We start from the raw sequence: 24,042 nt of genomic DNA, 5'->3' as shown, positions 1-24,042 counted from the left end.
CATTTATATACATATATATATGCAAATTCATATCTTGCAAGTACATTATTTCCATGTTATCTCCCCCAGTAGAAGATGAACTCCTTGAGGTCAGGGATCATGTTTCTGGATTTTCTTTGCAGCCCCAATACTAGCCCAGTGCCCAGCACCAAGTGAGCCCTTAACCAAAGCTTGTTGACTAGCTGACTGATTTGATCCTGGTGTATGATGATGATCATCACGGGTTTTATTTTGAAGAGGATGAATGTGAAATAAAGACTCACTAACAGTGTTTCTCTGGGCTACCAACAGCTTTCAGACACATTTCTAGCTGTGCCAGGTTGATTCACGAGGACACTAATTATCTCATTAGGAACCATCTCACAACTGGAGTGTGAGTTACATGAACATTTTATGATTAACTTTTTTCTTCTTTTTTTTTTTTCAAATTTGAGGAAAGGAACATTTTGTACATTATTGTTCTTGCTCTGGTCAACTGAAATCTCTAGGTAGCTGCTATGGCAGAGATGAGAAGGTGAGAATGAGGAAATCTGAGTTGGAATTTAGATTCTCTCATTTATAAGTTAGGTGATCTGTTTCTTCTGCAAAAGGTGGGGGTTTGTAAGAGGGGAGTTTGAGGGTTCCTTCTTGTTCTGATGTACCTAATACTTTTGGGTTTCGGGGAAGAGAGAATGAGAAATAGAGACAGAGGGGAGAAGGAGATGACAGAGACTGAGAGAAAGAGACAGACAGAAAAAAGAGAAACAGAGACAGAAGAGAAAAAGAGAGACAGACACAGACAGAGAGTAAAAGTGAGAGAGAGAGAGAGAGAGAGAGAGAGAGAGAGAGAGCGAGCGCAGGGGTACCTCACTTACTGGGTTCCACAGTGACTTGATGGAACACTCCAGCTTGTCCCTGGGCCATTTTCCTGGCCCTGCACACTCCGCTGCACCCCCCTCACCCCATTCCTCTTTCCTTTGCCCCCCCAAACACTCAAGTTCCCACACTTTACAAGAAGCAAGTAGAGAACTGCACTCTGTGGTGGGTTGGATGGGATCTAGGCTCCGGGGAGCAGGCCGGTGGCAGTCGAACCCCAAGACTCGGGGCCGGTCCGCTTCTTGGTCTGCCCTTTAGTTCTAGGGTGCTGCCCCAGCTCCCAAGCTGTAATAGTGTCTACAAACAATTTGCACTTCCAGAGTGGCGTGCTCCCAGGGGGTAATTAACAAGCCCAGGGAGTAATCTTCCTTAAAAGCCTTTCCGAGCCGCCTGGGCCACGCGGCGTCAAGGCAATCTAGCCGCTCCTGTGTCGCTGTCATTTTGGAGACACCTGTGCGACTCCGGGAGGAGTTCACACTGAGCGGGGTCTTGGGCTTCAAGGGAAGTTGCCTGGAATGTGTTAATTAGAAAGAAAACGGCACATTTGCTGACTGCAAAGGGATCTGCTCAGCGAGCAGAATGAAAAGTGAGGCTGTGTGGCCAAATGGGGGGATTCCATACCATTTACCATTCCAAGATAAAAGATGGCGTTCACCAGCACGCCCCCCTTCCGGAAGTGGTCACTCATGTGCTCCAGCCAGTTGGCGTCCAGGCTGTTGACCGTCCGTCCATTTTTGGAGACCCTGAGTGGGATGGTGACTGTGTAGTACTGTCGGCATCGCTGCTGCTGGCTCTTCGGTTTGTTGAAAATGGTGAAAATCTCCATTTCTGTTTGTGTTTAGGAAATAAGAGAGGAGGGAGAGGAAGAGGAGAGAAGATTAAAACTGAAAAATGAAAAGATCTACCTGAGTAGAGGCCCCTAGATTTTTTAGATCTTTAGAGATGAGTGCATCTTGCTTCTAAATCATAATAATGGCTCATGTTTAGTTTCTTCATCTTTAAAATGGGGATAAACAAGGCAAAAAGAAGCTATGTGATTTGGTCAGGGTCCAGGCTTCTAGTCACGGTGCTACTCATCTGCCTCATTCGTGGGGTGAGGAGGTTAGTCTCTGAGATTCATTTTGGTGCTAGATCTTTTATCTTGTAACCCAGCTTCAAATCTCAGATATGGAAAATAAAATATTTAAAAATAATAAAAAAGAAATCTCAGCCCTGTTCTCAGTCCTTGGGAGCCCTCAGCTTCATCATCTGTAAGATGGAGTCAGATACTTTCTAAAGGTCCCTTTCCAGTTATAAAAGTCCAATAATCTTTAATAAACAATCAACTAAGTAAATAAACAAATAAATAAAGTTAAATATTCTTAGCCATGTGGGTAGAGGGGGAAATGCTGCTTTGATTCCAGGAAGTCTCAACATTTCTGAACTTTGTATTTATAAACTGCAGCGTTGTTTCCTACGGCCCAACCATCACCAATACATCATCAATAAGGAAAAATGAGTATGTTCCCGTAAATGAATGCACTGTATCAGGGGGTGGGTCAATTTAGATGATCAAGATTGGGGGGGGTGGAGCTAGAGTTGAGCTGTTTAATTACAATTTAATTTATAACTCTGTTTTTGCTTCTTTCCTCTCCCAAGAATCAATAATCATAAACCAACAGCTAACATTCTCTCCAGGCTAAAATACGTGCTACAGGACATGGGTTAGCAATAACAGTCTCTCACAGAGAATACCTGGAATTATAATCAAAGTCCCAGGGTCTATTTTTATAATGTGTATTGAGCCAAGCTCTGGAAGTTAACCCAGTCCTAGAAGCCTTCATTGTACAAGCAAGTCTGGAATGTACTCTGGATTCCAAAAATATCTGGTGGAATAATGAGAAAATCCCCACCCTTCTTTTCAAATAAACTTAAAAGAAAAGTCCTAAGCAGTAGCTGAGAGGGGTAGAAGGAGGCAGAGGACATCGCCATGCAAAGGGGCTAAGTGGAAGAGACTAGAGGCAGACATGCCCACCCAGAGCGACACTAGCAGCAAATCTAAGGAATTCTTGTTGGGCAATGTGATGCACTGCCCTCCCACAGTCTAAACCTTGAGGGCAGTTCCCCTTCGCTTCTTTGTCAGGGCATCCCCAACATTGTCCCAGAATCTTGCCCAGAACAGGTCCTTCACAGAACCCTTGCAGGACTGGTTCGGGTCATATTGGACCACGGGTTTCCGACAGCAGCATAGAGCAGGTAACAAAAAGTTCTTGAATCAGTGGGCTGGGTGTACACATTACTTTTAGAGTCTTAAGGGAAAAAAAAAAAGAGTTGATGTTTTCCCTGGCAATACAGCTTCAATTGGTGTTCCTTTGCAAAGGGTTGCCCTTAATAAAGAGCGCTGGGCAGCCAGGTGGAGCTAAGTGATGCCATGCAGCAGAGTCTAGAGTCAAGAGTTCAAATCTGACCTTAGACACTTACTAGCTGTGGGACCCTGGGCAAGGCTTCACACTGTTTGCCTCAGTTTCCCTATATGTAAAATGAGCTGGAGATGGAAACGGCAAACCCCTCCAGTATCTCTGCCAGGAAAATCCCAAGTGGGGTCATGATGAGTTGGGCATGACTGAAAAATGACTGAACAACAGAGAGGCAGCAGGATAGGAAACTGGCCTTGGATTGAGAAGGAACTGAGTTCAAATCTCACCTCAGATACTTACTACCTGAGTGATCTCAAACAAGTCACCAATCTCTTTCTGTGCCTCAGTTTCCTCTTTTATAAAGTGAGAAGAATGGATCTGAAACCTCTAAAGATCCTTTGCTGCTCTATGCCTAAAATCTTATTAATACACACACTCACACTCATACATGTATGTCAGTTATCAGACTAAAGACCTTACAAGAATTAATGTTACTGTAAAAGACCACCTGGATAAAGAGAGCCAAGAGTAAATCTTTTTTTAAACAACAATGGTGGGAAGGTGGCAATATCAACCTTATAAAAACAGAGGCCAGCCACGCACACTAGGACAACAATTGTTCACAAGACAATCCAGGAAACCCCTGGTGAGAAAGGCGGGTGATGGCTGGGTGATGAGACAGACAAGAGAAGACAAAAATCCAGCATGGCACACTCAAATGGTCTTTCTTGCGATTCCTCACCAGGGAAGATGGAGGATGGAGGATGAAAGCCAGAGATAGAAATAAATTTTTCAGGAAGGAAAAGGAAATACTGAAGGACTTTTATGACTCACAAGCATGAGAGGTAATGAAATGTGGAGAAACACAGTTTCAGGTACATGATTCTTTTATAAACCCCCTCTATTCTGCTGCTTCTTCAGTTCCCTCCTTCCTCAAAAATGGAAATTTGCCAGGAGGAATTCTCCTAAAGTCTGCCACTCTTGAGATTTGTCAGTGAATTCACTGAATTGCTGGGGATTTTTCAGGCCAGTCCTAGGTTTTATTTTGGGTCCAACTGCCCCTTGGATGTATAACACACCTGCCTTCCAAGCCCACTGGTCAACTTGAACTCAGCGCAACCCGTAAGAGGATAGAGAACAGGGAGGGCTCACATATTGGTTTGGAAGAGGTTGTGGAGAAAGGAGTATCTGCCTGAAGACTGACCTTCCCGTCCCTCTCTCCCTCCTGAATATGGGCTCTTCTTACTAGCACTTCAATTAAGAGGATGAAAGATGTCTCTTGACTGAGTCCCAGGGCCTGGGGATGCCCTAAGATACTCTGGTTGTTTTGGGACCATCCCTAGCTAAGAACTCCTAAGGGAAAGTGTTTTTACAACTGAGGGTACCCCCATTCTATTTTAGTTAGTTCAGACACTTGGGGGCCCTTCCCCATTTTGCTAGACTATAGAAGTGAGTCAATAATCTGCTTAGTCTTTTATTTTTTTAGTGATGGGACATCTTCCTACTTTTTCCCCTTGTGCCTTTTCCCCCACCTAGCATTCAGCTGTTAATGATTCAAAAGGAGTTAATGGCCACCCAGGGGAAGAAACTACTTGTGTTTGTACACACGGCCAAAGGATCTATCCAGTATTAAGTGGTCAACCCACTGGCAACCCCAAGTTCAGTTCTCATCTGAGAAGATTCTCAGCCCTGGAGCAGTGCAGAACTAGAAGGTCTTGAGTTCCTTAGTGAAAAAGGAAGACCCATTAGATGAGGAAAGAGAAGCATGTTAATGATCCACAACTGTGAAGGTTTTATTCAGCTTTGGAGGGGTTTATGCATCTATTTATGGGTTCCTGTGAATCCTTGGTGCTTTTTGCAATTTTGTGGAGTAAAATAAAATATTCTTTGATGTACATTTATTACTTAAGTAATTTACAGGAGCTGGGGACCCAGACACCCACATTTGCAGCAATCTAGACAGGAGCTATATTTGGAGATTTCCAAATTAAACTCTGGGTGGGTAGAATAAAAAGAACTGCTATGCTGCAAAGGCATTGACCCCAAACTAGATGTGTGGGGAGAAAGAGACAAAACAATCAAGAATAATCCAAAGGTTTCAAGTCTGGGAAGCTGAGATAACTGCAGTCCTTTCACCAGAAAGAAAGAATTTTGGAAGAGCAATAGATTTTTTTTGAGGGGAAACTACAGAATATATATATGAATGTGTGTGTGTCTAAGTGTGTATGCATATTTATATACAAACATACATATATGTGGGAAACCTATATTATATTTGAAGAAATTAAAAAAGACTACAGAAGTCACTCATCTAATCTGAGTTGACAGATAAAGAAACGGAGGCCAGGAATGGTACCTTCTGAGGAGCCAGATTGAGATTGGAAGATCCCAGATTTAGCACCAGGCAGAAAAGAATGAATGAATAAATGAATGAATGAATGAAAGGAGCAGAACTAGGATTTAACTCAAGCAGACTCCATATTCGCTGGATAGTCTCTCTGTCTCTCTTGGATTTTGCAGCTCACACATAGGATTGGGCTCTTAGTCATGGATTAGGAATGCTTTATTTATATTTCAGAAAGCAGAGGACATATCAAGTTTTTTATCTTCTCATCAATGTGTTGACTTTTAAAAAAGCCTTATGACCATGAAAATCCAGTCCTGTTTTCCTATTCTTCAAATTAATATTATAATAACAAAGTGATTACTTGAGTAAGGGGAAATCTGAAGGTGGTTGTGGCTGTTAGAGGGAGGAGGAGGGGAGGAGGAAGAGGGGGATGGTTGCTTCCTCTCTCTCCCCACCTCCCACCACATGACTCCATCACAGCCTTTCCTCATCTAATGATAAATCAGAAAGACATCATATGAGACTTGTGGTACTGTCCCAAGCAGCTGAAATGAAAGGAGAGTTGAGTTTGGGGAAGGGGAAATCAAGGAGGACCCCAGTCAGCAACGAGACAGCCAGGTGCTCCAAACAGGCCCCAGTGGAAGGCTAGGCCAGGGAAGGCAGAGCTCAGAGGGGGCCAGGAGGCGTTCCAGGGAACTCTTCCATTAAGCGAAATGAGGAAATTCACCCTCAATGAGGAAATAAAAGTCAATGAACAGGACTATAAGTACTTTTGTGAGATGGGGTGAAATTCTGGAGGAAACCCAAGCCAAGCTCACATACTCAACCAAAGCCTCAGTCAGTGGGGTGGCCCCCAGAGGCAGGCAAGCAGGAGGAGGCAGGAGCTGCAGGGGGATGAGATCTCTAGTTAGTAAAGAATGCTGCTGAGCCCTGACCTCCATCCTGAGCTAGAAGGGTGCTCCCCTTCGGCTCTTCCATCTGTCCCAAAAAGCATGGAAATTCAATGGGGGGAGAAGGAGGCAGGGGCATTCTCCATGGAGAGGGCGGTTGGGTTTTTTGGCTAGACCTGCCATGATCGCCAATTTAACCTCCATGAAGCACACACCTGGCAGAAGAGGCATGAAAACACTTGAAGTCTCCTTGGGGGAGACCTGGGTGGAGCCTGGAATGCTCTGGAAACAGAGTGAGCAGAGGGCCGGAGCAGAGGGAGACAGAAACTTTCAAGGAAAAACAATCATAAAACTTGCCAGGAATAAGCTTAGGTGAGAAAGCCAATGGAGGGATTGGGCTGTGGAGTCAGACAGAGGAAGGGAGGAAGGAGGAAAAGGAGGAAGGAAGGCAAGAGGGGAGGAAGGAAGAAAAGAGAAGGAAGGGAGGGAGGAGAGAAGGAAGGAGGGAAGAGAACAGAAGAGAAGAGGAGGGAAAGAGAGGGAGGAGGGAAAGGGGAGAGAAGGAAGGAAGGGAAGAGAAGGGAAGGAGCAGAGAAGGAAGAGAAGGGAAGGAGCAGAGAAGGAAGAGAAGAGAAAGGAGGGAGGAGAGAAGGAAGGAAGGGAGGAAAAAGAGAGGAAGGGAGGGAAGAGTAAAGAGGAGGAAAGGGAGGGAGGAAGAAGGAAGGAGAAGGAACATTTATGACTAGCTTACCATGAGCCAAACATTGTGCCAAGTGCTGAGTATACAAACAGAAAAGCAAGGCAGGCTCCCATCTCAAGGAGCTCACTTCTAATTAGGGGAGACAACACATATGGGGATGGCTGGTGGTGCAACAGATAGAGCCCTTCATGAAGATTCATCTTCCTGGGTTCAAATCTAGCCTCAGATACTTACTAGCTGTGTGATCCTGGACAAGTCAGGGAACTCTGCCTCAGTTTCCTCATCTGTAAAATGAACTGGAGAAGGAAATGGCAAACCACTCTAGTATCTCTGCCCAGAAAACTCCAAATGGAGTCATGAGGATTTGGACATGACTGAAAATGACTGAACAACAAATAACAAACCCATACAGGAGGCTTTCCATTGTATCTCACAGAGGAATCTCAGCGGAGAGCAGGGAAATGCTCTCTTGTTTTCCACTCCCCCCTTCTATTCCAAGTCTAGTCAATGCTTAGCTCAAAGAGGGCCTCTGGTAAATGCCTAATAAGATGATACTTAAAAAAAAATTGACATATTAATAGAGATTCCCTTCAACTGGTCTCTAGGATCCCTTGCAGTTCTTACTTTGATTCTAAGACATGGGGAAGGTAAGTTGTTCCCCCCCACCCCCATCAGATTGTAAGCCCCTTTTGGGGGCAGGGTCTATGTCTTGCCTCTTTTTGTTTCCCCAGGTCTTAGCATAGCATCTGTCACCTACAGGACCTGCTTAAAATGTTTACTGAATTGCATATCGGGGTATATACTGAAAGGCCCACCTGGTGAAAGCCAGACTCAGGTGTGGGCCGCCTGAAGGGTGGCTGGAGAGGGAGGGGTACGAGCAGGACAAAGGGATGATATGAGCAGACACAAGGCTCTCCACTTCCCAATCTCCTTCCTGTCTCTCAGTGAAGTCTGAAAGGACTCAAGAAAATGGTGGCACAGAGGGGCCTGCTTCCTTTCTCTGAAATAAGAATTTGGATTAGGGAGAAGAACAGAGGCATCTTCAGACTGGAGCAGAAAGACTCTAAGAGGCTCTTCAGGTAAATTCAATAATTCAATGATTGATTCAATAGGCCCTTTTTGAACATTTGGGAGGGGGGTCCTAAAGATAAAAAGGCAAAGACAAGGAGTTGGCCCTTTCCCCCAAATCGGCATAGTAGATGCAGAACCTATGAAGGGAATGATATGGAATAAGTCCCCGTGGCTCAACTGGAGGCAATCTGTGAGGAGTTCCATGAAAAGTGGAGGTGGGGGCATTTTTTCCTAATTGCCATGGTGAGCTACTGAGGAATCTTGAGCAAGGGAGAAACAGGCCCATCATTTAAAAAAAATCATATTGGTGTTTTCATGGAGCCAGTTAGAATTCTACCTCAGGTACTTCCTAGCTATGTCATTCCAGGCAAGTTGTACCCCTTTGCCTCAGCTTCATCATCTGTAAAATGGGGATAATGAGAGCAGTTACCTCCCAAGGTGGGGAGGTGGGGCTCCAATGAGATGCTAGCTATTACCCTCATTATCACAGAATGTTAAAGCTCCGAGGCACCTTTGAGAAGATTCCAGCCCAGCCCTCTCATTTTATTAATGAAGATACCAATGGTCTCAGCAATAAAGCGACTTTTTTCCCCAAGGCTATACATCCAGGAAGCAGCAGGTCCAGAATTTCAACTCCATACTCCTCGGTCTCCAATCCTACACAGTCTTTGCCTAAACCTTGACTCTTCTAATGTTCGAGAATGGGTCATTATAAATGGCTACAAACAAGCGATGAATAAATAAATGAATAAACCATCGGTGAGTAGATATTTGCAAGATTTGTTCTCAAGTAGGAGGAATTCTTAAGTCCATGAACTTATTTTAAAAATATTTTGATACCTGTTTTTCAATATAATTGGCTTCCTTGGTAGCCCTATAGTTCTTATTTTATAATTTAAAAACATTCTTCAGGGAAGGGAATATGGTCAGCAGACTTCTAAAGGGTTGGTGACATAAATAAGGTTAAGAAGCACTGTTCTCAAAATAGTTATTTCTTCTGGGTCCCCCACATAGGAGACCCAAGGCCTAAAGGAAAGAGTGCCCAAGCTTGGTTGGTCCTGGCTCCCTCCTCTCCCACTTGCCTACTCATGTCAACGCTGAAGTACCTTGGCACACTCTGGATGCAGCCAATATGTGGAAGGATGCCAGTCAAGCTAGGCACAGCTCAATGAGGGAATGTGAGTCGAGAAAGATTTAAAACAGATTTAGAGCTGGAAAGCACAAAGATTCTGAGCTCAAAGGGACTGCTAGTCCAACCTTCTCATTTTACAGATGAAGAAACTTGGACTATGCTCAGTGACTTATCCAAAGTCACAGGACAGAGCTAGGATTTGAACCCAGGTCTTCTGTCTATTAGACTGTGACCTCCTTGAGGGCTGGCTCTCAACAGTACCTCTTTCAATGGCTGGTTGGGAGGATCAAATGAGACAGTGTAGAGACAGGGATTTGCAGATTCTGAGATATATGCAAACATTTACCATTATTAGTAATGGCCGTGGTGAAACCCTGCATAGACAACTACTAGTTGTGTGACCCTGGGAAAGTCATTTCCCCCATTTGCTTCAGTTTCTTCACCTGTACAACGAGCTGGCAAAGCAAATGGCAAAACTGCTCCAGTGTCTCTGCCAAGAAAAGCCCAGATGGGTGGTGAAGAGTCAGATGGATGAAAGAACAGAACAAGGACAAAAAGTATCGAGCCAGATGTTCTTGAACTGAGTCTTACAGAGCTGCCCAGAGCACAGGGCAGGGAAGAGACTTGCCCAAGGTCACCCATTTAGACTCCAGGAAACCCAAAGACAGCTGCAATGCTTCCTGACTGGAAATTCTTAGAGCAAAGGATGGGATCCTGCACTCACACAGTGACCCCAAGTCTGGCCAACAGCAGACCCAAAGGATGGGGTCCTGCACTCACATAGTGACCCCAAGTCTGGCCAACAGCAGACACAAAGGATGGGGTCCTGCACTCACACAGTGACCCCAAGTCTGGCCAACAGCAGACACAAAGGATGGGGTCCTGCACTCACATAGTGACCCCAAGTCTGGCCAACAGCAGACACAAAGGATGGGGTCCTGCACTCACATAGTGACCCCAAGTCTGGCCAACAGCAGAAACAAAGGATGGGGTCCTATGCTCACATAGTAAACCCCCAATCTGGCTGACAGAAGAGATACAAAGATGGGGTCCTGCACTCACACAATAACCCCAGTTCTGGCTGGCAGCAGACACAAATGATGGGGTCATGCGCTCACACAGTGACCCTAAGTCTGGATGGAAAAGAGACCCATGAGGCCGCTTCTCCACAGGGCAAATTAGTAGAAGCCAAAAACTTACAGAAATGGTGCCCAGCTTCCTTGGAAGCAACCCCATCACCTCTTTTCCTGGAAACTGTCCTTTGGGGACCTCTCTGCTGTCTGACTGGGAGCAAACATTCCCGTTCCACCCACCAACAGCAAACGCCAAGCACATTCGGTCAGGATGCCCAACACATTAGCACTTCCTGTGCTGTGAGGAGAGATCTCTGATCTTGAGGCGATGTCAGGAGCCATCAAAGAAGTCATTCTCTTGACTCTGCCTCAAAGGCGGTCCCATGGGGGGTAGGGAGGCAGTGGGGGAACCACCTAAATTTTCACTTAATGTGGAAGATCTGAAGTGTTCATGTTGGGCAACCGAGTCACCCACATCTGCTTCCCATATATGGATGAGGCACCTTTTCCCCTACCTTCAGATCATTTCCTTTTTTTTTTTTGCCCTTTTCCTTAGGATGCTGTGGAATTGATTGAGGTAAAAATCACTAGTATCTATCTCTTAAACCCTGATTCAAACAGAGACCAACTTACTTCCAGCCAGTGGGTTGGTTGTAACTGAGGGTCCTGAAGAGAATCCATCGGCCTTCCCTGATGAATCTGCTCCAATCCCCTCCAGGGAGGAGTTCAGCCGACCCTCCTGCCCTTCGCCTCTCCCTTGTTCCGAGGGCTCTATGTCATCCTGAGATCCTACTGGCATGCTACACATATTCGCTGACCCTGGGGTCTCCCTGTCCAAGGACGAGAGGTCTTCAGAACAGTCTGACGTATTTTTCCCATCTCTTGACTCTCCCGATCCGTTGGCAGTGGGGGTCAAGGGGCTGCTCCCTGCTGAGTTCCCGGGGGAATGGTACTGAGGGATGACACCCACAAATTCTAGGCCCCGACTTGCTGCATCTTGGATCTGGGAAGCGACAAAGAGAAGAGTAATAAATCTTTATGTTATAACAGCATAGGAGAGATGAAACGGGGGCAGAGGGATGCGGGACATTGTACTGGATTATCAATTATTTTGATAAGTGAATTCAATCTTTCTTTGGCTGGCAAACCAGCCTTTTCAATGAGCAGCCCCCAAGTCCTTGCCCTCCCTTACAAGTCCTCCAAGCCTCCCCCCATTTCACCATGTCGGAAGGGGGCTGTGGAGCTTCATTTTCAATCACCATCTCAGAGGAAGCAGTCTCAAAGGTGTTTCTTTCTTGGGGGGAAGGGCAGAAGACAGAGTAGGGTTACAGAGAACTGGAACAATCTCTCTTTGGGGCAAGGCACAAATCTCTGTTTCTCATTTGCTGGAAGGCGGTCGAGGATTCCCAAAAAGTGGGAACTGGTTTAAATTCAATACTGCATTTTGAGAGAGGAAGTTAACTTCTGGAGAAGTTTTATTTTTGTCCCCTCCTCCCTGCCTTTAAAAAAAAAAACCCCAAATCATCTACTTCCTGCCAATCAAGTCACTGTATAAACACAGTATGTCTATATAAACATATACCAGCTACCAGGTGGTATTTTATAACCTCAAGGAATTTCCTTTGAAACAATTGCTTGTGCAGTGGGAAGTGGAAGTGGGTAAAGAATCTGGGGAAGAATAGGACCAACTATAAGAAGTGATGGAACACAATGAAATGAAATACAGAAAGACCCCCACATCTCTAGGTTCTATTAGGAGCCCAAGCCTTGGCCCTGATCACCATCCCACTGACCCTGCACTTTCCAAGCTCATCGAGAAGGCTGCTGAGCTCAGGATGCCCCACCCCTTGGATGCTCTTCCCCAACTTTCCTCAGGGATGACAGACGACAGCCAAGTGTAGTCATGGATCTGCACTTTAAAATGTAAGAAACAACAAAAGCATAGAGTTGTCTCTATCAACAAGAAGGCAATGGGAGAGACAGAACAAAAGCAGCGTCCTCCTCAGTGGAAGCCAGAACACCAAAGATGGATACAAGGGGCTTTCGAGGGAATGCATATGTTGGTTCCTAGAAAAACTAGGGCGGCACCATGGAGCAATTTAGTCACAATCAACAGCTCCTGCATGACGATACTCAAAAAATATTTTTGTACTGAGACAGAATGCCAGTGGAGAATTTACTGATATGGATAAACCTCAGAGAGTCACAGACCCAGAGGAGGAATTGGAGCTACAAAGTCATGAAATTTCCTTTTACATAAGAGGAAACTGAGGCACACAACATTATGTCTTACCCCTATATTACAAAGGAATTAAGGGGCAGATCTGGGATTGGAGCCCAGCTCCTCAGATGACAAATCCATTGGCATCACACTTTTGGGGAAGGTTGGGGGTAAGATGAGGACGCACAGATGGGCTGCAATCTGTAGCCCAGGACAGAATACACCCAGAGATGAGATCATAGAGAAATGGAAGCATTTGAGTGGGAATGCAGAATGATTAGCTGCTTCGGGCATGGGGGGGCATGGCTTTGAATCCCAGCTTCACCTCTGTTGTCTTCCTGATGTCACAGTCCTCTGAGAACAAAGGACCACCACCACCACCACCACCAATCAACTATCTATGTGATCCTAAAAGCTGCAACTCTGAGTCACATCTCTGGGTCTAAGTTTCTTCCACCTATGCAATGAGGAAGGTCAATGAAATGGTCACTGGAGTTCATCATAGGTCAACCTGTGATCTCATGTTCGACAGTTGAGAGATTTCCTACATTTCAAAAATTACACTAGCTATTGAGCAAGGTGTGAGCTGGTCTTGTCCCCTTAAAACCCATGTGCATGTTCTTCTCTGCCTACATTTGCCTGGATTTATTACCTTGAAAAAACAAAAAAAAATACTTTATTCTCATTCTAAAAAAATTAGCATCACAATTCTTTCTGATGGAGAATTTCAAAGGCTAAAGTTTCCCCTGGAAGTCTGGTGTGACTGCCGTCCATTGTTCAGCACTTTGGATGGGTCATTTATCACAGGGCTTCATGGGCCCTAAGACAAGCCAGCATCCCCGAAGACCCACGTAGGGGGCTCAGTGTCCCCTCTCTCTGACCTGGCTTGTCCACTCCAGCAGGCCACAGAGGAATGGCTTTAAGCAGAGTAGGGATTATTTACACAGAGCCAGCAGGCAGTAGATGCCAAATAAAGACTTGCTGATGGATGGAAAAGGGTTCCTTTAAGGTATGAACCTCTATATACCTTGGGACCCAGATGCCATGAGAATACTGTTTAGAATAACTAGCATTTATTTAGTGGTTAAAGTTTGCAGAGTGCTTTCCATAGTTTTTTGCATCTCACAACAGCCTTGTGTAGTGGAAGCTGTTATTATTATTTCCATTTTACAGTTAAGTATAGAACTAGCCCAGGGTCACACAGGAAAGGAGGCGTCTGAGGCAGGATTCAAACTCAAGTCTTCCTGACTCTAAGTCCAGTCCTCTGGCCACGGAAACATAGATGGATTAAGTACTGAAGGAAACAAGAAACAAAGTGGGAATGAGACGCCAAATCACTTTTTCACTTACTATTTTGGCGGCCTTGGGGAAATCACTTGTCCTCCTTAGCCTCAGTTTCTTCATTTGTAAAATGAAGGATCTGGACCAGATGGTCCGGGGCAATAGTCTCTCACCTTTTGGAGGGGCAGGCCTCTCAGCTGTGCTCTAATACCCTAAGAATTAGGGAGAATTAGCCACACTGAAGGCAATTTTCTGCAGCTAGAAAAGTCAGCAAGTTGTGAACACCCTTTGATCTGACAAGGTGGCTCTCTCTAACTATGTCTGCTCCAAGATGGTCCAAGACAGGAAGAAAATCCTCCTCATCACCCAAATATTTATAGCAGCCCTTTGATGGTGACAAAAGAAATAAACAGGTCAAGAAGGGGTGCGCTCATTCACTGGAGAATGACAGACCAACATGTATGAACATCATCAAATGTCAACGACACAGGAAACAACAGATACAAAGAATCCAGAAAAATCGGGCAAGACTTGTTTGGAATGAAGCAGAATGAAGGAAGCAAAACCAATACAACAATACAGTCAAGGAGCTCAACAACACAGAGAAAACAAGGATAACAGACAACGGAAATCAGTTCAATGAAATAATCATTAATCTTCCCCAAACACGCATCTCTTCCACCAAGAGAAAAAAAATGGCAGAAACCATGAATATTTGTTCCAAAGGTTTGGTTTGATTTGGTTTGGTTTCCCAAAGGAAATGGGGAAGATGGGGGAAGAGAAAGAATATAAATATTTGTTCATTGAAAAGAAATAGATTACCTCATTGCTTTGCAAAAAAAAAAATCCCCTCCCCCTAAAAAAAGAAAAAAGAAAAGAAATAGATTATAAATACAGAATGATGTTCACATACATGCATACACTCATATGTTTGAAAGGATCGATGTTAACTGAACATGCTCATACATAAGTGCAGCATATTTATATGTATGCACACACTCATATACACATGTGTGGTCTTGTATACACACACACACACACACATATATATACATATATAATAAATGTCTGTGTAAGCACTTGTGAGGAATCTATATATCACTGATTATTGGCAAAGGGGAGTCTTATTAAAACCCACAAAAAGCATACACAAAGCAGTATAAAAGAAAATGGAAGCTACAAATTAGATTATGAAGTAGGGGAGATGTAACAGAGTGAAATGAGGGAAGTCTATTCTAATTAGTGCATCAACTGGTCTGTCGGTAGGTACCTATTGAATGAAGCCCCAGCACAGGCAACATCCCAGAAATAAAGGAAGAACAGGGTGGAAACAAAAAACAGGCCTTCAACTATGCAGGTGCAGCCAGCTAGCCAGGTAGACTAGAAGAGCAGAATGGGGGCATCTGGAGATGAGAGAGGACAGACAGATGGATACACAGACAGGAGGGTCACAGGCACATTTGTACCCATGTGGGCCAAGGACAGAGCCTACCGTTTCCCTTCCTCCAGTTCTCTCCTGTGACTCATGCACCCAAGTTTCAAGAGGGTTCACATTTAGCTCACTTTTCTCAAATATCTTTAAAGTATCAAGGGGATGAGGCAGATATTAACAGAAAGATACACAAAATCATGCATTGGATTTCAAGTTCAAAATGGCACCAAGATGCTGGAATGGAGGACAAGAGAACTCAGTTGGTGACTGGGGGACTCCCTGATAGTGTGGCCATGGGCAAGCCATGCCCCGTCCTTGTCACTGGTTTCCTTTTCTGTAAAATGGTTGACCTGGAGGAATTCTAAAATCCTTGGTGATCCTGTGATGTAGAACATTGGCTGGCTTTGGGCAAATCACATCATTGCTTGGTTATGTCTTCTGTAATAGAGGACTGGACAAGATGACCTCTAATGACCTTTCCAGCTTAGAGGCCTGGAGAAGGAAGTCAATATTTATTAAACAACAAACATGGGCCATGCACTGAGTTTCACAAATATGACCTCATTTGACCCAATCATGATTATGCAAGTGAAATGTGGAGATAACCTCAACTTGGGGAGGTCAGTGATGGGGTGTGAATGATGAAAAGAGATCATTATGTCATCAACCGGAATGCTCTTGAAATGAGCCCAGGGTCTAGGGGCAGGGTCAGTCAGAGAGGCCACTCTGGCAGATAAAGAGATGAGCCTCCTGACTAGATGGGGAAGAGGGATATAAATCAATATTATCTAATGGGTTTCTACCACTCATACACATTCCCTGGAGCTTGTGATAATTCCACCCTTTAGCATTTTTAATTGGGGTAAGGGGCAATGCTAGTGATGAGAAATTTACTAACTTAACCAATTAATTCTTATTAGAACTAAGGAAACAATAAATGCTTTTATACAATGTCTTGGTAAATAGCCCTTTCCACTATGAACTTTAAGAAAACTATATCACAGTTCTGGGTGTGCTCAAAAAGAAGCTGTGACATAAAGGACAGAACAGGATTTGGAAGTTAGGAAGACCTGGGTTCAAATCCCACTACCAGAAATAAGCATTTATTAAGTGCCTACTAAGTTCTAGGCAGGGGCAGCTAGGTGGCACAGTGATGGGCCTACAATCAGGAAGGTCCAATCTTCCTGAATTCAAATCCAGCCTAAGACACACTAAGTAGTTGTACCCTGGACAAGTCACTTCACCCCACTTCCCTCAGTTTTCTCATCTGTAAAATGAGTGGGAGAAGGAAATGGCAAACCGCTCCAATATTCCTGCCCCCCCCAAAATTCCCAAATGAGGGTCACAAAAAGTCAGACACAAATGAAATGACAACAGATCACAATATAAATTTAAATTAAGACAGAGAGCCAATCCTTTACCTCAATTCTAGGAATTGACACTAAGATCACCTGTAGCCCTTATCTCAGTAGAGAGCTGAAGCCCAGGTACAAGATTATCTCTGATAAACTAGGGTAATGCAAGTCCCTTTAGCTTCTAAATTCGTCCAAAGGTGTTCAACTCAAATAAAAACCAAGGCCACTGTCTTCATAAGGATCCCTGTAGGCCACCTATTGACTTAGAAAACTATATATTTACATTATCTTTGTTTTATTGAGTTTTTATGTATTTTGTCAACTATTTCCCCAGTCTAGTCTGATCTGATTCAGGATGTTTGTGGGTTGCATGAGAACATGGGTCACTTGTTAACCATGTGGCTCCAGACAACCAAGGTTATTACAGAAAATGTAAATCTACATTGATTCCATAAACCAGTGAGATCCCAGGACCAGCCCTTCTTGTAGAACCAACCTCTCAGGATAGTTAGGATGGCCAAAGAATTTTTAATGAACCATCCATGGGCCAGACCCAGGGAGGTTCCTGCCCTTAGGGAGCTTACCGATCTATTGAGGGAGACAGAGGAAAAATTATGAGTGAAGCGTCTGACAAAGCTTTAAAGATACTTTTAAATGTTAGAAGGATGTGTTTGTGCTTGAGCAGACACAGAATACATGCCCCCTCCCCAGCTCTCTCCAGCAGTTGAGGAAGAGCAAACGAGGGGACCCCAAAGACACTTTGCTTTCTGGAAGGTCTGAGGATGGAGAAAGGCAGAAGTAAGCTCCTGGATGTGGAAAACTGCTGCAGAAACGCTGCTCTGGGTCACACCCGAACACAGGAGTCTTTAGCGGTGAATATTTTATCAGAAACACATAGCCCTCCTGCCATCTTTTCCTCACCTAAGCTCTCCGGCTCTGCTTTCCAGAAAAGGGAGGGTCTCAGAGCTGGGGATTCATGATGCCTCCGGCTCCAGGCAAGCCACCCTCCACTTGAGAGGACCGAGTCTGCCAGAGCTTTAAGAGGAGGTCTGGAGGAGGGGGCTGCTGCCTTATGTTCCTGGGCTCTCTCACAGGCCCAAGTTGTAGGGCTCGCTCTCTCTCTCTCTCTCTCTCTCTCTCTCTCCCTCTCTCTCTCTCTCTGTCACTCTCTTCCTTTTCTTTCTTTCTCTCTACTGCTCCTTTCCCCTTTCTTCTCTCTCTCCTCTTCTCTTCTTTCCTTTTTTCTCTTCTTTCTCTTCCCTTTCTTTTCTCTTCTCTCCCCTTTTCTCTTTTCTTGCTATCTCTTTTTATCTCTCTTCTTACTTTCTCTCTTCCCTCTTTCTTCTCTCCTTTTCTCTCTCTTCCCTTTCTTCCTCTCTCTTCTCTTGCTTTCTCTTTTCTCTCTCCTTACTCTCTCCTCCCTTTGTTTCTTCTCTCTCCCATCTCTCTTCCCTTTCTTCTCTCCTTTTTCTTCCGCTCCTCCTTCCTCCTTTATTCTTTTTCTTCTTCCTTCTTTCTTTTTTGTCCTCCTCCTTCCTCTTCCTCTTCTCCTCCTCTCTCCCCTTCCTACTTTCTTTCCTTCTGTGATACTGAAGCAGAGGCTGTATGGCCATCTGTTGAGGACGGTCTTCCTCTATATGCCAGTATTAAAATGGATGATGTACCTCAGGCCACTGTTCCTTCAAAATTACAGAGACATCTAGAAAAGATACCTGCTTTGGGTAGACTGGATGTTGGACTTTGAGAGGTTGGACCGGATGATATCCAAAGTCCCTTCTAAGTCTCAATTCTCTCATTTCTGGAGGAATATGTTTTCTGCTTTACATCTCCTTTTGGCCAGTTCAAGAACCCCTAAGTGAGTTTGTTCACTTTCCTTTCCATCTGACAGATGAGAAAACAAAGACGCAGAGAGGATTGGTGTTTGGCCCTGCATGGTGCAGCCAAAGTAGCCGTAGCACTGTTAGACCCAATCAATCCTTCTATTTTTAGATGCTTTTCTACAAGGCTTGGTGTGGGGCAGGTACTCGGCTGACCGCCATGGACACAAGTACAGAGAACAAAGCCATCCCAACTTGCAAAGAACATTCATTTCAACAGGGGAGAAAATGTATGTGAGCACATGAGTGTGTTTGTGTGTATGCACATCTAAATACAACATACACATGAATATGGATGTACCTATATATTTATTTATATTTATAGATACATGTATTTCTACAAAATAGCTATAGCTGTGATATATTATTTATATGCAATAGCTATATAATTATATATTATTTATATATATAATGGCTATATAATTATATATTATTTATATATAATAGCTATGTATATATTGTTGTTATTATTTCTTCATTCAGTCATGCCTGACTCTTTGTGAACCTGTGGACCACCCTGTCTGTAGGGTGTTCTTGGAAAAGATACTGAAGTGGTCTGCCATTTCTTCCTTCTCCACCACCCTGACGTATCCAGGATCATCCGACCAGTTAAGGGTCTGAGGTGAGATTTGAACTCACATGGGAGGTCAAGAAAAAAAACAAGAAAAAGCCAAACTCGGACCCTCTGAGTTTCTAGGGTGACAATCCTCACTTCCTGGATCTCAACAAGCCAGAAAGAGATCTAAGGATAATGAACAAACTCTAACTGGTATCATCCTCAGAAATGCCCAGTAGTGATGGCATCATTCGACCTGAACCATCTAGTCCAAGACATTTCAGACCTCAGACAGAAGTCATCTCACTAGACTTTTTCTCTCCTTTGACAACTGGCTTAAATCCCCTCCATATATACTTTAGACAATGGCCCTCATTCTGAAGCAGAACTCAGGGATCCCAGGGGTGTTGCAAAAAATAGCTTTGCTATATTGATGGGACTTAGACCTTGACACTCTAGTAAGAAATAGATGAGTCAAGGAAGCAAGTTGAAAGAACTTTGACTAGGAAGAGATGTTTTCCTTCACACCCATAGCTGTGAACATACAGACTGTGTGTGATTTTCTCTTCATTCTTCAATTTACATATGCTTCCAAAACATTAATCAAATCCATCAGAACAAAATGGCACTCAACCAAACAATGGGGACCTTGCTCTCCATTCCAGTGTTCGATTCCCAAATCATCTAGGCTATCACTATCCCCCCGAAGCAACCACACCATAATAGCCATGACTGCAAAATCACAACAGAAGCAAGTCAACTGCATGCCTAGAGATGGTTTTCATTACAAAGTGCAAAAGAAATAAATGCCATCTTGTTCTTTTGACTAAATATCCCGGAGTGAACCCAGGGAAGAGTTTCTGAAAGATGGAAATGAATGGAGAAAATGGTAGCTCTCCACCCCCACCACCCATGGGTATGAAGGAGGGGAGAGAGGATTCTTCAAATCTCAACTAAATTCTGAGTTCCTCACTGAAAAAAAAGAAAAAGAAAAAACTGACTCTAGAGTCATTTTCCTTTGGCTTTCATCTTTTATCTTTGCCTTAGGGTTAACTTCTGAAATTCTGAACCAACATTGGGAGCCTCCAAACTGGCACAGCCTGGTTGCTGTTCTCCAGTGAAGAGTTCACTAATTCAGACTAAATGGGGGAAGACTGGGTTGTAACATTAAGAAATCTAGATTAGGCATTTTAAAAAAGATGTAGTTTTGATTACTTCCAAGTATATAAATTATAATAAATTTAGATTAAATGAGATAATCTATGTAGAGTACTTTGTAAATTAGATAATCTATGTAAAATGTGCTCTTTGCAAATCTTAAAGCACTATATAAATTATATATATATATATATAAATGATAAAAATGATGATGGTGAACAAAAAGTGGAGCTCTTTGAGGTCCTCTTTTACTAAAGAGAGGAGTGATTTATAATGAGCATAGCAATGATTCTCAGACTGTACTTAGAAATGGGAGAAAGATTATTATTCTGCTTCTAAGATGGTCTCTACATTATTAATTTCCTCAAAAACCCATCAGTATAGACTTAAGGATAGCCCCGGTCCAAATGATCTTCCAGATTCCAAATGGAGAGTGTGAGTGAATGAGATTTTACTGTACGAAAGCCATATTCTCAGGGAGCTGGGAGACTGACAGAATAGGTCCCAGAAAACTCAAGCTTGAAGTATGCAGAAAACTACCAATGTTGTTCTATGGTCCCCAAGAGATGGTTTGAGAAGCACAGCATGTTCTTTCCCAAGTCCCAACTAGCACAGTGGCTATCATACAGCAGGTGCCTAATAAATTCCTGCAGACTGTTCCTGTCAATCATCATTTCAAAACTGTCCATGCTGGATGAAAGAGTATACTATGGGATCAACTTTATTTACATGGGGGGGGTTATTTTCAAAAATTCTTTTTTTTGTTCATCTCTAGGTTGTTGCCTGCAAAGATCTGTATCTTTTCTTCAAGGGTTCTCTCTCTTTCTCTCTCAAACCTGTGTTCGAGTCTTGCCTCTAAAATATACTTGTATGAGTCATGTAACTAATTAGAGCCCTAGACAGTTCTCTAAGATATACAGTTTTTTTTAATGGGGGGGGGGCGACAATCAGGATTAAATGACTTAGCCAGGGTCATACAATTAATAAGTGTCTGAAGTCATATTTGAACTCAGGTCCTCCTGACTCCAAGCCTCTATCTCCTGCCAGGGGGCTACCTACCCCAAGACTTATTCATTGTAAAATAATTGTGGTTTTATACTGACAGAGGGAGCTCCTTCAGTAGGTATTCCCTGAATTCTTGCGCAGTCAGAAGAGAAGACAACGAAGCTCATCAAATCCACCCCACCCCAGTTTTACAGATGAGCAGATACAGGCCCAAGAGGTTTAAAGACTTGTCCAGGGACATATAGCCAACTAATGGCCAAAGGAGGGCTAGAACCCAAGTCTTTTCCTAAAGGCCCCTGGGGGATACCACAGTAAACAGATCCCTGCACCCAGAGTCAGAAGCCCTAAGTTCAAATCTATCCTCAAAAACATCCTGGATGATACCAAGGAATTTATTTAAGCTATCTGCCTCAGTTTCCTACTCTGTAAAATGCAAATGATAATAGCATCTCCCTCCCCAAGGAGATAGGAGGCTCACTTGAGCTAACTGTATGAGCTTTCTGCATTGTAAGCATTGTGAGTCATTAGGAATGTCAGTTTATCATGATTATTTAGTCACTATTTATTATTATTATTTTCATTAGCTACTATAAATTCTAAGATCTGGGCTAGAGTAGAAAAATGGAAACAAATTAATAGGAATAGCAGTCTAATTCATTTTGTTCTTATTCAGTTTGCTAACTTATATTTTTAAGGGCTTAGTAATAGTTCAAATCATTTGTCCTAATCATTCATGTATGACATCTATTCATATAGAGAATATACTATATTCATATAAAGTATTTATATAGAGTATATATTCACATCTTGTACACACAAGAAAATGTATTTATATATACTTATGTATAAACATTTAATGCACAGTGCATAGGGATATCTATAGACTCATATGTTGTGTATTTATTTATATGTGTTGCATGAATGATGGATGGGTGTATGCAGATATACTCACAACATGCCTATTTGCATATTTCTCTGTGTCTGTAAGGTGACACAGGTGTACATCTTTTCATGCACAATTCTCATATGTGTGCACATGGATAAGATACCTGTATATATGAACACATGCTATATACATATGCGTATAAAGATATAGATTTATACATACACTTTTACAGCACCCTAGAGTACTCTGATTTTCTCCCCTCTTTTAAATAGTCAATGTGTCAGGAAGACCCAACCCAGGAAGCCTAACTGGTAAAGATGACCCAGTGACGACTAACAGCTGAATGGGTATGCAACATTCTGCTCTGTAGTCCACCACCTCACTACCTACAGAAGGGAAGAGAATTTCATCATTATAGGAATATATATATATGTATATATGTATGTATATGTATATGGCAGAAAGGGAGCTCAGCAGCCATTTCAGGCCCCCCTGCCCCAGCATTTCTACTCAGTGTGGCCCAATAGGTAAAGAACTGGTCTAGGAGCAAGAAAGTTCCATGAATATAAAAGTGAGAGGAAGTGACTTATCCAAGAGAATAGAAAGACCAAAAAAAGGGAGGGAGGGAGGGAGACACAGAGGTACAGAGAGGAGAGAGAGTGAGAAAAAAAAGAAAAGAAAGAGTGAAAGGAGAGACAGACAGTGAAAAGAGAGAAAGAGAAGAGAGAAAAAAAGGGAAAGGGAAGAGAGACAGAAGAAGAAAGAGGGAAGGGAAGAGAGAAAGAAAGAGAAAGAAAAAGGGGGAAGGGAGAGGTAAAGAGAGACAGAGAAAAAAGAAACAGGGAAAGGAGAGAGAGAGAGAGAGAGAGAGAGAGAGAGAGAGAGAGAGAGAGAGAGAGAGAGAGAGAGAGAGAGAGAATGGATGAGTTTTTCTTTTTGGAACGGACCTGTGATGTCACCTACATGAACCCCTGATGAAGAATCCCCCGGATCAAGGCAATTTCTGATCCTGCAGGCTCTAAGATGCTTGGCAGAAGGGGTCCCCCATCCAGTATCACTGGAGGCAAGGCTTGAAGACAGCTCTCATCCATGAAGCCAGGCTGTCTCTTTGCCGCATCCCACACAGATTGATCGATGTGGTCCACAGTGCCTTTGGGAGTGCTGCGCAATGAGGTGCTCTGGGAGAGCCTCCAGAGTCCTTACGGTGCAGTTAATTCCCAGGAGATATAAGAGGACGGGGATACCACGGTCCCTAGATGCTGCCATTTTGAAACTCAATTAGATTTGCCTCTGAATCTGTGAAAGGTCATGGTGTGGGTTTTCAAAAGCTTTAATACTCTGCCTTTGGGGGAATGGGGTGGGAGAAGATCAGACCTGTGATTTCAGGGTTCTAGGGAATTCCCAATATGGAAAACTCCCGCCTCCAAAACAACAGACAACTCTGTAACTTGGGTACATAAAAGAGTTTCCTGGGACACTGAGAGATCAAGTTATTCAGCCAGGTTCACCTAGCCAGCATGTGTCCCAGGTTTAATTTGAACTCAGGTCTTTCTGGTCCCCAGGTCGGTTCTCTACCCTACTGTGCCACATTGACTAGAAAATTCCTACTGTCAGAGACCAATCAGAACCAGCAATATGATCCCAAACAGCAGTTTTCAATTTGAGATAGTAGTAAATGAGACTCAAACCTGAATGGGCTCTGGTTTCTTAATGGAAAAATCTTTTAATGCAAAAATGATTGGGCAAAGTCCCATATGGGTCACACATTTCAACAAACATTTATTAAGGGTCTCCTATGGGGAAGGTA

At 43.5% G+C, this 24,042-nt stretch overlaps 1 protein-coding gene across 3 annotated transcripts in view; it reads right to left on the bottom strand.

Annotated features, from left to right (window-relative positions):
- The window catches only part of RFTN1 (raftlin, lipid raft linker 1), a 199,813-nt gene that overhangs the window by 53,143 nt on the left and 122,628 nt on the right, over positions 1-24,042 (bottom strand). For all 3 annotated transcript variants that reach the window (XM_074195752.1, XM_074195750.1, XM_074195751.1), the window contains exons 5-6: positions 11,098-11,467; positions 1,477-1,683 (exon numbers count right to left, since the gene is read on the bottom strand). In XM_074195752.1, the coding sequence (XP_074051853.1) occupies positions 1,477-1,683; positions 11,098-11,467 (577 nt within the window). The remainder of the gene's footprint in view (positions 1-1,476; positions 1,684-11,097; positions 11,468-24,042) is intronic.

This window comes from Macrotis lagotis, chromosome 7 (assembly GCF_037893015.1).
Source record: "Macrotis lagotis isolate mMagLag1 chromosome 7, bilby.v1.9.chrom.fasta, whole genome shotgun sequence".
NCBI classification, from domain to species: Eukaryota; Metazoa; Chordata; class Mammalia; order Peramelemorphia; family Peramelidae; genus Macrotis; species Macrotis lagotis.
Note: the sequence above shows the minus strand (reverse complement) of the source record. Positions and strands in the feature narration are given on the sequence as shown.